Source organism: Camelus ferus, chromosome 6 (genome assembly GCF_009834535.1).
Source record: "Camelus ferus isolate YT-003-E chromosome 6, BCGSAC_Cfer_1.0, whole genome shotgun sequence".
NCBI lineage: Eukaryota > Metazoa > Chordata > Mammalia > Artiodactyla > Camelidae > Camelus > Camelus ferus.
In genome coordinates, this window is record NC_045701.1 from 16,231,265 (window position 1) to 16,245,576 (window position 14,312).

Here is a 14,312-nt window from a genome sequence, read left to right on the forward strand (position 1 = left end):
AGTTTTTTCTTCTGGTGTCTTTGTCTGGCTTTGGTATCAGGGTAATGCTGGCCTCATAAAACGAGTTTGGAAGTATTCCCTCTGCTTCTACATTTTGGAAGAGTTTCAAAAGGATTGGTATTAATATGTCATTGAATGTTTGATAGAATTCAGCCATGACATCATCTGGCCCTGTGCTTTCTTTTGCTGGGAGAATTTTTATTACCACTTCAATTTTCTTATTTGTTCTTGGTCTATTCAGGCTATCTGTTTCTTCTTAATTCAGTCTTGGTAGTTGCAGGTTTTTAGGAAATTATCCATTTCTTTTAGGTTATCCAATTTGTTGGCATTTGTTGTTTATAGTAGTGTCTTATGACCCTGTGTATTTCTGTGGTATCAACTATAACATCTTTTTCATTTCTGACTTAATTTAAGTCCTCTCTATGTTTTTCTTAGTCAATTTTGTTTATCTTTTCAAAATAAAGCTCTCAGTTTCATTGATCTTTTTTATTGTCTTTTTAGTCTCTATTTTCTTTATTTACACTTTGACCTTTATCCCCTTCCTTCTACTAACTTTGGGCTTAGTCTGTTCTTTTTCTAGTTTCTTGAAATGTAAAGTTAAGTTGTTGATTTTAGATTTTTCTCATTTCTTAATGTATCTGTTTCTGCAAGGTATTTTTTTCTGAAGCTTTATCTTGTTCGTTTATTTGGAACATGTTCCTCTGTTTCTTCATTTTCCTTCACTCTCGGTGTTGGTTACTGTGCATTAGATAAAACAGCCCCCTCTCCCAGTCTTGAAGGAGTTGCCTCTTGTAGGAGATGAACCTTATCCTTCAACTTGGCCCTAGCTCTTGTCTGTCTCTAAAACCTTTGTGGTTGTCCAAGTAGCCTGCTTTGTTCTTAGTGGCTCCCAATAGTTAAGAGTGTGACAAGCACTGTCAGTGTCCCAAAGGAAAGGATCTCAGTCAGCACCTAGATTTAGGCTTTTTGGAAGCCAGACCCTCAGGCAGCAGCTTTGAAAGTATGCAAATATATCTCTTTCAGTGGACAACTGGGAGATAGGGTTTTCTGTCTTCTCCTTCTGCACTGAGCCCTGAGATGTTAGCCAGTTAAGAACTATTTCTTTGTTTGCTATTGTCCCACTGAACCCATGAACACAAGCCCCACTGGCTATGAGAGCCAGTCTATCAAGGGATGTGTCTTCTGGGCAGCAGCCACAAGAGCCAGTGCCCTGCCCTTCTTCTCTTGTATAGGACATTTTTAGATTCGGAATGGTGGGAACATGGTTTCAACATACAACATATCAATAATAAGTTCATATAGTCACTAATTCAAACAATGTAAAGAATTTTTATGACACCAGTCAAGACTGTCAAGGCTTGGTTATAAAATAAAGATGATCTCAGTTCCTTTCTATTTTATGATTTTTGACAAGCATAATTTGTACTACACTGCAATAAAATTGGTCTTAATTTTTGTATCTTTTAAAAGTTCTTAGGTAGATACGTTTACAGATGATGGGGGAAATAATTTGCCGGATTAGTATGTTCCAATTTTTGCTTTAGAGCCCATTTAGTGGTTGATTTTTTTTAATGTTTTCCATCCTACAGGAAGGATTTTAAATGGGTCCAGTTTCCTTCAATAATACCTTTGATCAAATCAAGCTTAAAAGCTATTCTGTTTTACGTTGCGTTTGCAATGTTTGGTGCCACAGAATTTTAGTTCGTAATTATACCACCTTTTCATTTCAGATATTTGCCACTTACCTTTTTATACAAAAGCCATGGAAATACTTTAAAAGCTAGTCACTTGTGTCTTGCATCTGTAATTTGTGTGAGCAATGATTTAGATAGATATAATTTATAATAAAAAGTAGTAGAAAGACGTAAACTCCTAAAAATATCAAAATAAAGTAATAATATGGTATTTTCCTTGGGAACCAAATATAATATGAATCACTGTTATACATAAAATCTTCACGTTCTTGGGCACGCTAAATTTATTTCACAGTTGGTGTGACCCAAGGATGCTAGTGATCCCTTACCTGTACATAGCACTTCTTTGTTAACAAAGTGCATCTATAAGCACTTGAACTCTATTACCTCTCTGGGAGGCTAGTCACAATTACATGTATTATGTTAACATAACATTACTAGGATAAGAAATTTTATTTTATTTTAGAGCATTGTAAAGACATCCCGAATGCTTCAGTTTGCCAATTTAAAACATGAATTGCATACAGAAAGGTGGGAGGTTGGTTCTCTATATTGCTTTGTAGATAGATGTAAGTTGTTTGAGGTCTAACATTTACACAAACCAATGACAGGGTCTGCAGATGGCGAGACTGAAGGGACTTGGGGAAGTATGTGTATAAGGATCTAAAAAAATCTGGGAGGCATGATAAGAAAATATACACAATAAGACAGCGAGCAGATACTCATGAGCATGCAATACTTCCTCTGAAATAATGTTACCATTTTCCTATACTACTAAAAACAAAATTGCGTTTGTATTTTCTTATTTGCTCAAATCACATTCATTTTATGTAATGACTACTTGTGTTTTACTCTTTCCTTTGTTTCCCCTTACATTTTAGTGCTGGATGAAAGTCTCTTTCTGAGTGTAGTTTTAATTTGTTAGTTATATTCTAAAGTAGATCTCTGAGTAACATTTTTCTGTTTTCTGTAGTTTATTTATATATAGTATTATATAAGGCCTGCATAAACTTTAATTTCTCTGAGATATGAGTTATTTACGTCTCAGAAAAACTATTAGAATAAAAACTACGGAAGTGGCTAAAAATAACTATACTTAGTTGCGTAAGTGTCTCCCTTTTAAGGTGTATAATATCCCGGAAATAAAAAGGGGGTAATTATGAAAATGAAAATTTCCCAGTATAGGTGGAGTAAGACTGGAATAGTTTCTCACTCCTGAAATTTCTGAGGACTTAGTAAAAACAACTGAGACATACTTTCTTATAGTTTTATCAAATAAAGTCGATTTTGGTGTTTCAGGTGATCTTCCCAAGTGTTCAGAGATGCTGAGAACAGAAGAGATATAAAAACTCTAATGAGGGAAAACATTAATATTTTTACCCAAAATAAATCAACAGATTAGAGGAACATAGGAGAAAAAAAGCTAATAAATACAGTGATTTTAAGATTACTTACTACTCTTACCATATCTGAGTGGGGTTTTTCTTTTATGTAGGTTTCTTTTGCAATTTTTTTCCTTGACTCTTGTACTTCTAAAATTTCTTTGCTTTCTTTGCTTTGTGTTTTCACTAGTCTCTTGTTTTTTTGTGTGTGTCTATTGCCATTACTCTGAGCTTAGAATCTTGGCCTGATATTAATCTGCTGACAGTAGTTCTACCACAAAGGTCAAGTAATCTGAGGCTTTTATTGTGGGTATGGTAGACATGAAGTAGAGGTCTTTTTGTTATTAATACCATATCTGTTCTAAGAGACAAGAAATTAAGTAATATCACCTAACTATATATTTAAGAATGATTCAAAATTGAGCAAGTTTTCTTTTTTCAATTATTCTTCCCAAAGAGAGTATTTTTATTCCTTTCTTGTTTAACTTTCCAGTGTTTCTTTATACCAATGAAGGCAAATATAACAGATATTTTTCTTCTGTCCCTTTTACATTGAACATAGCTTACTGTATACATTCAGTCAAGCAATATGCTCTATACACTGTTCAGCTTGCTCTCGTCACGTAATGATACGACCTATGGATATCTTCACATGAGTATGGAGATCTTGCTCATCTCTCTTTACAGCTCATCGTATAGCGTCAATTATGAGTGCCTTAGTTTTTTCAACCAGTTCCTGACTGATAAATACAGGGATTGTTTAAAATCTTAAAATTTTACAAATTATGCCATAAACTTGTTCATATGTTTTTTTATACTTATTTGAAAGCTTGTATAGCATGTATTTTTGGGAGAAGGATTGCTGAGTCAAAGAGGAAATATGTCTGTATTTCTGGTAGGTATTGACAGATTCCCCTCCATAATAGACTGTATGCTTTTAAGCAAGTTTTTAAAGAAGAGAAATTTTAATGTTCATTACCTTTCTTGCCTATTCTAACTCCCAAAGTAATCTAACTTTGGTTCCACTCAAAATTTTAAAATACAGGTTTCTTGCTAAGCAATTCTTTAATCTGTGCTGGAGATAAATGCCTCCTTGTCTCTAGTATTTCAAGTTAATATCTGATATTTTTTCATGTGTAATGTCAAAAATCAATCCAAGTGACTTTCTTCAACTCTTTGTCATCAACATCACAGTCTCCAGATCTGCTTCATTTATCTGGTAACTGGTATCAGTTATCAGTGCCAGAACCTGGAACAGACTTCTCAAATCACCTGTTTGCTCTGCTTTGTGTCCTTAATAACTAGCTTGTGTTTTTAGGCTGATTGACATAGCTAATTAAATCATGTTGTTCTCCTTAAAGATAAGGTTCCCTGGGTACCCTTATGCATATTTATGCTGATCGAGGGAAAAATTACCAAGTCTTTCCTTATCTGAGTGTGTTGTCAGTAGGTGGAAAGGTGGGCTATAACATGCAGAGACCCAAGCCTCCTATTGTATAATTAACTAGAGGGTCATGGAAGGAGGTCTGGACTTAAAAGCAAAAACCTAGGTCTGCATCCTCTCCCTCTACTCTTAATAAATGGTAGACCAAGACTTACTCTTGAAAAAAGTCACAGAGTTTCCTGCACTTTAGTTTTCTCATCTCTAAGTTGTAGGAAATGTTACTTACAGAATGGTTTGTGAGGATGACGAGATAGCATAAGTGAATGAATTTCATAAATTCTATTAAGTAAAAATGAGATTGAATAGTCCTCTGATGGGGACAAGCTATAACAATATCCTAACTTTTCATACATCTTTACCTCTCTCCATGTTTAGGGTGCACTGCTAGGAAAAAGGAGGTATATCATGCCTTTTGTGAAGGAAAAGAAACAGAATTTAAAGAAATATTTCATTTTCTGTTTTAGCTATAGACTTCAATATGACAAAAGTTTTAAAGAACCAAAAAGCATATACAGTGTTAACATCTAAGGAAGAATCAAGATTATCAAGACTACCAACAAAGGTTTGGAGTATAATAATTATAAAAATATTCTTATTTCTTTAATTTCCAATATAATTAAGTGAACAATCTCACATGGACAATGTTGGTTTTTACATTCTTGATATATATTTTAGAAAAAATTTAATGATCAGAAGAGATTTGTTGGAAAGGTTTATCTTAATATGAAAAAGTCATATTTCTGAAACTATCCTCATCTCTAAGGAGAAAGAACAGCATTTATCTTTTTCTCATACTTCTGGCACTGCTTCTCCTTGGGTTGATGTACAAACACGGCCCTGATCTCAGTAAGCATCAGTCAGACTTGCAGGGAAAATTTCAAAGGACTCTTCAGCAGTGAGTGATCTGTCCCTGCCTCTTAAACCATGGTCCTGGAGTAACTGACCACAGGTAGATACTTTACTCTTCAGTCTTGAATGCTTAGTTTCTCCACATTCCTGAAGGTACCTCCCAAACAGAGATCCTAGGGACTTGCTACCTTGTGTCGCTTTAGCCAAGATTTGATGAGGCTGTTGTCTTCAACTTCTGAATTTGATCTCTTAGATTGTTAGACAGTTAGACTTTCAGTCTGTTGTAGTTTTTATTGCTGAAACATTGTCTGAACTATCTAGTCAAGTCTGACCATTATTTTAAATTTTAACTTACGCCTATACAAAAGCCACTTTCTGAAAGTCAGTATTCATATATTTCCTGGTGTTTAATAATCCAGGTATATGGAATCTCTTCCAGCCTTCACAGTGCTGCCAAGGATGTTTTGTAAGTACTTAGACTAGAGACCTCTAGGATTCAGTTTGGGGTAGATGATAATATATCATCTTGGCTGTAGGGGGTGGGGGAAGGAGAGTGGGTGTGAGTGGAGGAAGAGGGCAAGATTGCTAGATTTAGAAATCAGGGATGTGTCATAGAAATTGCAGATCTGAGCTTCAGCAAGCACTCAAAATGGTCTTTTATACTTTGCTTACTAGTTGAAGCGATGTAGACAGATGGTTTTGTAACTGACTGAATAACCTTTTTCAGGTGACACTGTTAAAACATAGAAAGCAGACTGCAGGGTATGTCTTTGGTAGTGCACCACACTGCTGCATCATTGGCCTTGCCTCATGTGCACTGTTTTATCAACAACTTGCATAAAAATGTGGTTGCCATTTTTATTATCTATGTAGAAGTCATAAAACTTGGAATAATTATGGATACATTGGGTGACCAAAAGTTTACAACAGGCTAGAGTAACAGTCCTGGTCTTAGAAGATAAACTATTACTGCTGAAAAACTATAAATGTCCAAAATTGTAACTGCATAAGTATAGGATAGTAAAGCCTTGGATCAGAGGCATTTAAAAAGATTTGGGAATCATTTTTAACAGTAAGCTCTGTATTTGTCAATAGTAGAATGCTGTTGACTCCAAAATCTTCTATATTCATGGGCCATTTTAAATGTATGGGAGCTACTCTGTGCTGATCAGACAATGACTATGTATAATGTTCCTTTTGGAGCCCTGCATTGTAAAAGGGTGTAGACAAACAGAAGCATATTTAACAGAAAATAATTGGAATGATGAAGCACTCTGAAACCATAATGTTTGAGCAATGGCCAAACTATTTAAAGGCATTTCCACTGGAAAAGATGCTGGAGGCCATAATAACTTTTCAAATATGTAGAGAACTACTGTTGGAAAACAGGATTTGATTTTTTCTTTGTGGCTCAAAAAAGTTTTTTTTACCGACAGATACCAAAAAGTAACACTTACAATAAGTGAAAGCTGTAGGGAGACATATTTCACTTCAATGTAAAGGAAAATTTTCTAAGCACTAGCATTGTCCAAACGCTGGACAGAATGAGTGCTTATGGGTTCCCAATGCCTGTGAGAGCATTGACAGGACGCACATTCAAACCTCAAAAATCAAAGGTTAGCTTTCTAGTCATTGTCAGCAGTTATCCTTTAATAAACTAACAGAAAAACTGAAACCATCTCTTGGACTTTCTTGTTCATCCCTTATGACCCTTCCAAAGTTTTTAGGACTACTTGGTTCTTCAAATTTAGTACTAAGTTGCCTTTTGATTATAAAAATCTTGTTTTGTGGAATCTTAAAAGTTCTCTGACAGTTTCCTGCCATTGTCTTCTGTGGAGTAATTGGAAGCAATGGGGCTTCTATTAATCATTTTGGCTATTTGGAATGTCTTTACCGAGAGTACTCTGGACAACTTGAGAACTTAAAGTATCCAAGAAAGTGGCTAAGGTTCCACAAAACACTGGAGTTACATTTAATACCCACTTCCACTCTTCCCTGATTCAACTATCCTTTAAAAAAATCAGAGATACTTGTAAAGGAAGAAGGAGCTATATACTTTTCCAGTTTAAAAACTGATAACCGCAGAAAAATTAAAAAATGTCTATTTCTAAAACTTCAGTAAGATAGAGTTCCTATCTTATAATACCCAAGACTGAAGCCAGGAAGATGGTCATAAAACATCTTTCTAGACAGGCAGGATTTAACTTTTAAACTAGATGGGGCTTGGTCTGGTTTTGCATGGAGTTTTTAAGATCAGGCTGGATGTAACCTGATGTGAATTTGTTATGGAAGACTAAGATGAAGTAAATGATTTACATCATTGAAAACGCATCTGATACTTACATTAAGTTTTCACCATCAAAGAACTGCTTCTGATTACAATAGTCCCACTATTTGAAATAATTCTGGAGCATCTATGAATGAATACAATGAAAAAGTGACCAGAAGCAAAAGAAACACAAGATAACTTTAGGTATCAGTAAATATAAATGAGAATAACATCTTATTTCCCCACAGGAAGTGGAATCAACAATAAATCTCTTACCTAGGCATTACAGAAATTGAGAAAAGACAGCAGATGAGTGGTGGCTATACTCACCTTGCTTCCCACAAGAAATCAGTAGCAGAATATTGGAGTCATTACATTTATGGTGGTTGTTTCCTTGACACGGATTTGTGGTCAACAGTTACTCTCATCAGGACTTTGATGGCCTTCTGGCCTCCTTTGTTCTGATGAGACATCCCCTGCTACTCTTATTGGGGTTCTTGTATACGTTGTTTTTCTCTTGTGGCTTTTGAGATTTTTCTTTTTGTCTTTGTCTTTGAACACTTTGACTAACGTGTGTCTTGATGTGAATTTATCCTACTTGGAGTTAAGCTTCTTGGATGTATTTTTCATAAAACTGGGAAAGCTTCAGTCATTATTTCTTCATATTTTTCCTTCCCCCTTTTCTGGGACTCCACTCATTCTTTTCCCTTTCTAATACTCTCTGCTGGCCTGTCTTTAAGCTTGCTGATAAATAAAAAGGCTAGCAGAGCCTTAGTGCACATACTCAGTCTCAGACTTTAGTAAATTCCTTTCATTAAGAAGATGCTTTGTAGAATTTCCCTTTATTTTAATATAGCAGATAGTAATTGAACTTATAATGCAGTTATATTTTATTTACAGTTATTTAAAAATACACAAAAGTAATAATTGACTTGATTTTGTTTTCTTCCCCTTGCAGTCCCATTATAGCAGTAGTGGTCCAGAGTTTAATCGTGTTCTCTTCAATTTTGGAGGTCAGAGTCCACTGATTTTATATTATCTTCAGATGCATGAGCTAACTGGTATTTCCAAAACCTCTAGACAAATAAAGATTAAATTCACTGAAATATTGAAAGAACCATATCCTTTTTTAAGCTTTGTTTTAATATGATCTGTTTCTAAAATGTTTAAAACTTTTAACTTTTTTAATGTCTCAATTAAGAAAAAAATGTAAAGTATTTTATAACCAGTGCTTTATTTAGCATTTAATTACATTCAGAACTTTTGTAGCATGTTTAGCCAGAAGTATTTTCTCTCTTAGATCTAAGGCTGTGATTTTGCATGTAAGAAAAATAAAACAAACGTAAAACCCATGATCTTGGGGGAAAAACTGGTATATTTAGCTCTTTAGTAAAAGACTGTCTTTGCAACTTTACTGTTGAGTGTTCAGTTTCAAACGTTTGTCAGAACTGTGGGTCGTGGACCTCTAGGATTCTCCAGAAAAGTTTCAAACATGCCTTAGCTGTGTAGTCCTTTGTTCTAATAAAATGTACCATAAAGCTTAATGTGTAAAATATACTAAAAATGAAATTAGAGTTCTTTGGTTGCAGCAGGGCTGTCTGTTTATGTTCTTGTGTCCCTTCTGCATAACCCATCCTGGCCCGGGTCTTACTGGGAACTTGGATGAACCCCAGAGAGATCTGGTACAGTGGTCTCCAAACCCGAGTGTACACAGCTCTGGGTGGAAAATACATACATCGGGATTCTCATTTTTATCTGTTTCTGTCTTTAAAAATAAGAAAGAAGTTGTGCTTTACTAATACTTGGCAGACAAGTACCGTCACTCAGTTGATGCTTCAGTCTGCACTCTACTGTGTTGAGGGGTCATGACGGCATCTTTGCTCTTGTGTTGTTTTCTGAGTATCACGACATGTTGCTGTTTTGCATGGGTGGTTAAGCAGACTTACAGATTATATCATCTAGTTTAACTAAATTAACACTCACTAGTGGACCAATAGCTTCAAAAGGCTCCTGAAAAGAAGCTTCGGATTGATGATAATACTTAGAATGCAAGAATAAAATTTTTAAGAAGGCAGAATATTTTTTCTGCTCCATGAAGGAGCTCCTTTTCAGCCAAACTACAAAATTAATGGTGATCCAATCAATTCTGCCAATATGTAGGCCAACAAAAGAAAGTAAAATTTTTCAAAAAGACTAATTGAAATATGGATATATATCATTATTATAAACAATGGATCTAGCCCTAAATGTTTGTTATACTTTTCAATATTAGCAAATGATAGTGCGAAGTCAGTTTAATTCACAAACCATTTATAAACCAACTGTCTAGACATCAGTTCTCTACAATTTGAGGATAAAAGGTATGGTGTACCATTAATAAATGTAGTGTTAAATTTTCTTTTTAAAGTATTTTATCTTATCTCACTGTTTTCTATTTGTAGACTACATATCTTTTATAATATGTATAATATAGTAATATAGGTTATAATTTATAAATTTAAAATTGTACCTGTGTGGGAGTGTGCTCACAATCGCGTTTACTCATGGGATCCACGATCCAAAAGGCGTGGAAACCACTGCTCTCGCAGATTCTCAGGATTCCTCCCAGGTTACTTCTCCCATATTTCAGTCAAGACAAACTCCAGAGATTCACTGACCCCAAGCATGTGGAATTAACTTGAATGGCTCTGGAACACAAGGAGAGGCAAAAACTACAAGGCTAAATCAATCTTCTGAAACTTGTAACTTAAATAATGATGCAAGGATTCCCATCAGCACTGGGTGCTTTAAACAAGTGCTTAAATACAACATTTTTAAAAGTTTAGAAGTTTTGATTTGCATTTCTCTGATAATTAACAATATTGAGCATCTTTTCATGTGCCTGTTGGCCATCTGTATGTCTTCTTTGGAAAGATGTCTATTTAGGTCTTCTGCCCATTTTTTGATTGGGTTGTTTATTTTTTGTTATTGAGTTCTATGAGCTGTTTATATATTCTGGTAATTAAGTCCTTGTCAGTCACATCATTTGCAATTATTTTCTCCTAATCCATAGATTGTCTTTTCATTTTGTTTTATGGTTTCCTTTGCTGTGCAAAAGCTTGTACATTTGATTAGGTCCCATTTGTTCATTTTTGCTTTTATTTATATTGCCTTGGGAGGCTGACCCAGGAAAACATTGCTATGAATTTTGTCAGATAATGTTTTCCCTATGTTCTCTTCTGAGAGATTTATGGTGTCCTGTCTTATGTTTAAGTCTTCAAGCCATTTTATGTTTATTTTTGTATATGGTGTCAGGGAGTGCTCTAAATTCATTAATTTATACGCAGCTGTCCAAACTTTCCCAGCATCACTTGCCAAAGAGACTGTCTTTTCTCCATTGTATATTCTTGCCTCCTTTGTCTAAGATTAATTGACCTTGGGTTTGTGGATTTATTTCTGGGGTCTCTATTCTGTTCCCTCAAACCACATGTCTCTTTTTTTGCCAAAGCCATGCTGTTTTGATTACTGTAGTTTTGTAGTATTGTCTGAAGTCTGGGAGGGTTATGCCTCCAGCTTTGTTCTTTTCCCTCATGTCTGCTATGGCAATTCTGGGTCTTTAGTGATTCCATATAAACTTTAGGTTTATGTGTTCTAGTTCTGTAAAAAATGTCATGGGTATTTTTATAGGGATCACTTTATAGATTGCTTTGGGTAATACAGTCATTTTAACAGTATTAATTCTTCCAATCCAAGATAATGGGATTTCTTTCCATTTCTTTAAATCATCTTTAATTTCCTATATCAATGTTTTATAGTTCTCAGCATGTAAGTCTTTCACTTCCTTGGTCAGGTTTATTCCTAAGTCCTTTATTTATTTTTTGATGTGATTTTAAAAGGGATTTTTTTTTTTTACTTTCATTTTCTGATATTTCATTGTTAGTGTAAAGAAATGCTGCCTTGCTGAATTCATTTATCAGCTCTGGTAGTTTTTGTGTAGCACCTCTGCGATTTTCTATATATAGTATCATGTCATCTGCATATAATGACAATTTTACCTCTTCGCTTCCAATTTGGATCCCTTTCATTTCTTTCTCTTGTCTGACTGCTGTGACTAGGACTTCCACTACTATGTTGAATAGAAGTGGGGCGAGTGGGCGTCCTTGTCTCGTTCCAGATTTTAGCAGGAAGGCTTTCAGCTTTTCACCATTGAGTGTTATGCTGGCTGTGGGTTTGTCACAAATAGCTTTTGTTATGTTAAAATATGCAAAGGTGTTTATCATGATTAGATGTTGGATTATATCAAATGCTTTTTCTGCATCTGTTGAGATGATCATGCAGTTTTTGTCCTTTCTTTTGCTGATATGGTATATCACATTAATTGATTTGCATACATTGAACCATTCTTGTAATCCTGGGATAAACCCAGCTTCATCATGGTGTATGATCTTTTTTATGTGTTGTTGGATTCCGTTTGCTAACATTTTGTTGAAAATTTTTGTATCTATGTCCATAAAAGATAGTGTCCTGTAATTTTCTTTTTTGGTAGTGTCTTTGTCTGGTTTTGGTATCAGAGTAATGGTGACTTCATAGAATGACTTTGGGAGTGATCCCTTCTCTTTAATCTTTTGGAGGAGTTTTAGAAGGATTGGTACTTGTTCTTCTTCATATGTTTGATAGAATTCCCCAGTGAAGCCATCTGGTCCTGGACGTTTGTTTGCAGAGAGGTGGTATTATTATTGTTGTTGTTGTTATTGTTATTGTTGTTATTATTATTATTACAGTGTCTATTTCACTCCTGGTGATCGGTCTGTTCAAATTATCTATTTCTGCTTGATTCAGTTTTGGTGGGCTATGTTTCTAGAAACGTGTCCATTTCTTCTAGGTTGTCCAGTATGTTGGCCTGTGATTGTTCATAGTATACTCTCTCTCTCTCTCTTTTTTTTTTTTTTTTGTATTTCTGTGGTATCAGTTGTAGTTTCCCCTCTTTCATTTCTCATTTTTTTTATTTAATTCCTCTCTCTTTTATTCTTGGTGAGCTTGGCCAGAGGTTTGCTGATTTGTTTGCCCTTTCAAAGAACCAGCTCTTGGTTTTATTGATTTTTTTCTTTTTTTTTAAATCTCTATTTATTTCCTCTCCAATCTTTATTACTTTTTTTTCCTTCTGCTGACTGTAGGTTTGGTTTGTTCTTTTTCTCATTCTTTTAGGTGGTAGGCTAGGTTGTTTATTTGAGATTTTTCTTGTATTTTAAAGGCCTGCATCACTATGAAATTTCCTCTTAGGATTGCTTTTACTGCATTCATTAGATTCCATATGGTTGTGTTTTCACTGTCATTTGTCTCAAGGTGTTTTTTAATTTTTTCTTTGATTTCATCAGTGTCACATTTGTTTTTTAGCAGCATGTTGTTTAGTCTCCATGCAGTTTTTTTTTTTTTTTTCTCATTTTTATTTCTGTGGTTGATTTCTAGTTTCATGCCACTGTGGTCAGAAAAAATGCTTGAAATAATTTCTGTCTTATTAAATTTGTTGAGGCTTGTCTTATGTCCTAGTATGTCATCTATCCTAGTGAATGTTTCATGTGCACTTGAAAGGAATGTGTATTCTGGTTTTTTTGGCCATCACGTCCTGAAAACATCAATTACGTCTAACTATTCTATTGTGTTGTAAGGATCCCTGTTTCCTTATTGATTTTCTGTCTGGAAGATCTGTCCATTGATGTTAGTGGGGTATTAAAGTCTACTACTATTATTGTATTCCCATCGGTTTCTCTCTTTACGTCTGTTAGTATTTGTTTTATGTATTTAGGGGCTCCTATATTGGGTACATATTTGTCAGGAGTGTAATATCCTCTTCTTATATTGACTCTTATCAAATTTTTCATTTCATTCATTGTACTTTTCAGCTCCAGAATTTCTGTTTGATTCTTTTTTAATAATTTTTATCTCTTTGTTAAACTCATTTTGTTCATGTATGGTTTTCCTGATTCCACTGAGTTGCCTTTTTTCTCTTGTTTGATGAGTTTTGTCAAAATAGCTATTTTGAATTCTTTATCAGGTAAATTGAGATCTCTGTATCTTTGGGGTCAGTTACTGGAGTATTATCGTCATCTATTGGTGGTGTTCTGTTTTCTTCATTTTTATGTTCTTCACTTTTATGTTCTTTGTTGCTGTCTTCACATTTGAAATAGCCATCACCTCCTCTAGCCTTTGCTAACTTCCTTTGGGAGAGAAATACCTTTCATCAATCAGCTAGGGATTCTGAGGCTTTTCAGACCTTCTATGGATGCACCTGCTTCACACTTCTTGCTCCCTCTAGTGGCAAGAATTTTAAAGCTTTTAAACCTTCTCTATCCTACAACACACCAGACCAAGCGCTTATAGTCTCCCTTTTACTTTCCTAAAGGTGGCATATAAGTTCAAGTTTGTAGTCTCTCCCTGGCCCACAGATTTGGGCTGGTGCAGGCTTTCTGTGTATACTCATTAGCTGTCTGCAAAAGCTTGCTTTTGCTGTTGCCATTGAGTGTGCACAGGGATCTGGCCACAAGGTGAAAATGTGTGTAGCGGGGCCCCTGGAGCACTGGGAGTGTCCATGAGTAGTCGGGGGGATCTGTGAGTGAGATGTCCCCATTGGCTCATAGGCAGGCATTTCAATGGAGTCTCTGACATGGTTAGTAGATCTGCATCCCCTTAATGCCCTC

At 35.1% G+C, this 14,312-nt stretch overlaps 1 protein-coding gene across 1 annotated transcript in view; it reads left to right on the forward strand.

Annotated features, from left to right (window-relative positions):
• The window catches only part of FAM227B (family with sequence similarity 227 member B), a 195,667-nt gene that overhangs the window by 157,031 nt on the left and 24,324 nt on the right, over positions 1–14,312 (forward strand). Inside the window, exons 12-13 of the mRNA XM_032481224.1 lie at positions 4,985–5,082; positions 8,597–8,757. Coding sequence (XP_032337115.1) covers positions 4,985–5,082; positions 8,597–8,757 — 259 coding nt within the window. The remainder of the gene's footprint in view (positions 1–4,984; positions 5,083–8,596; positions 8,758–14,312) is intronic.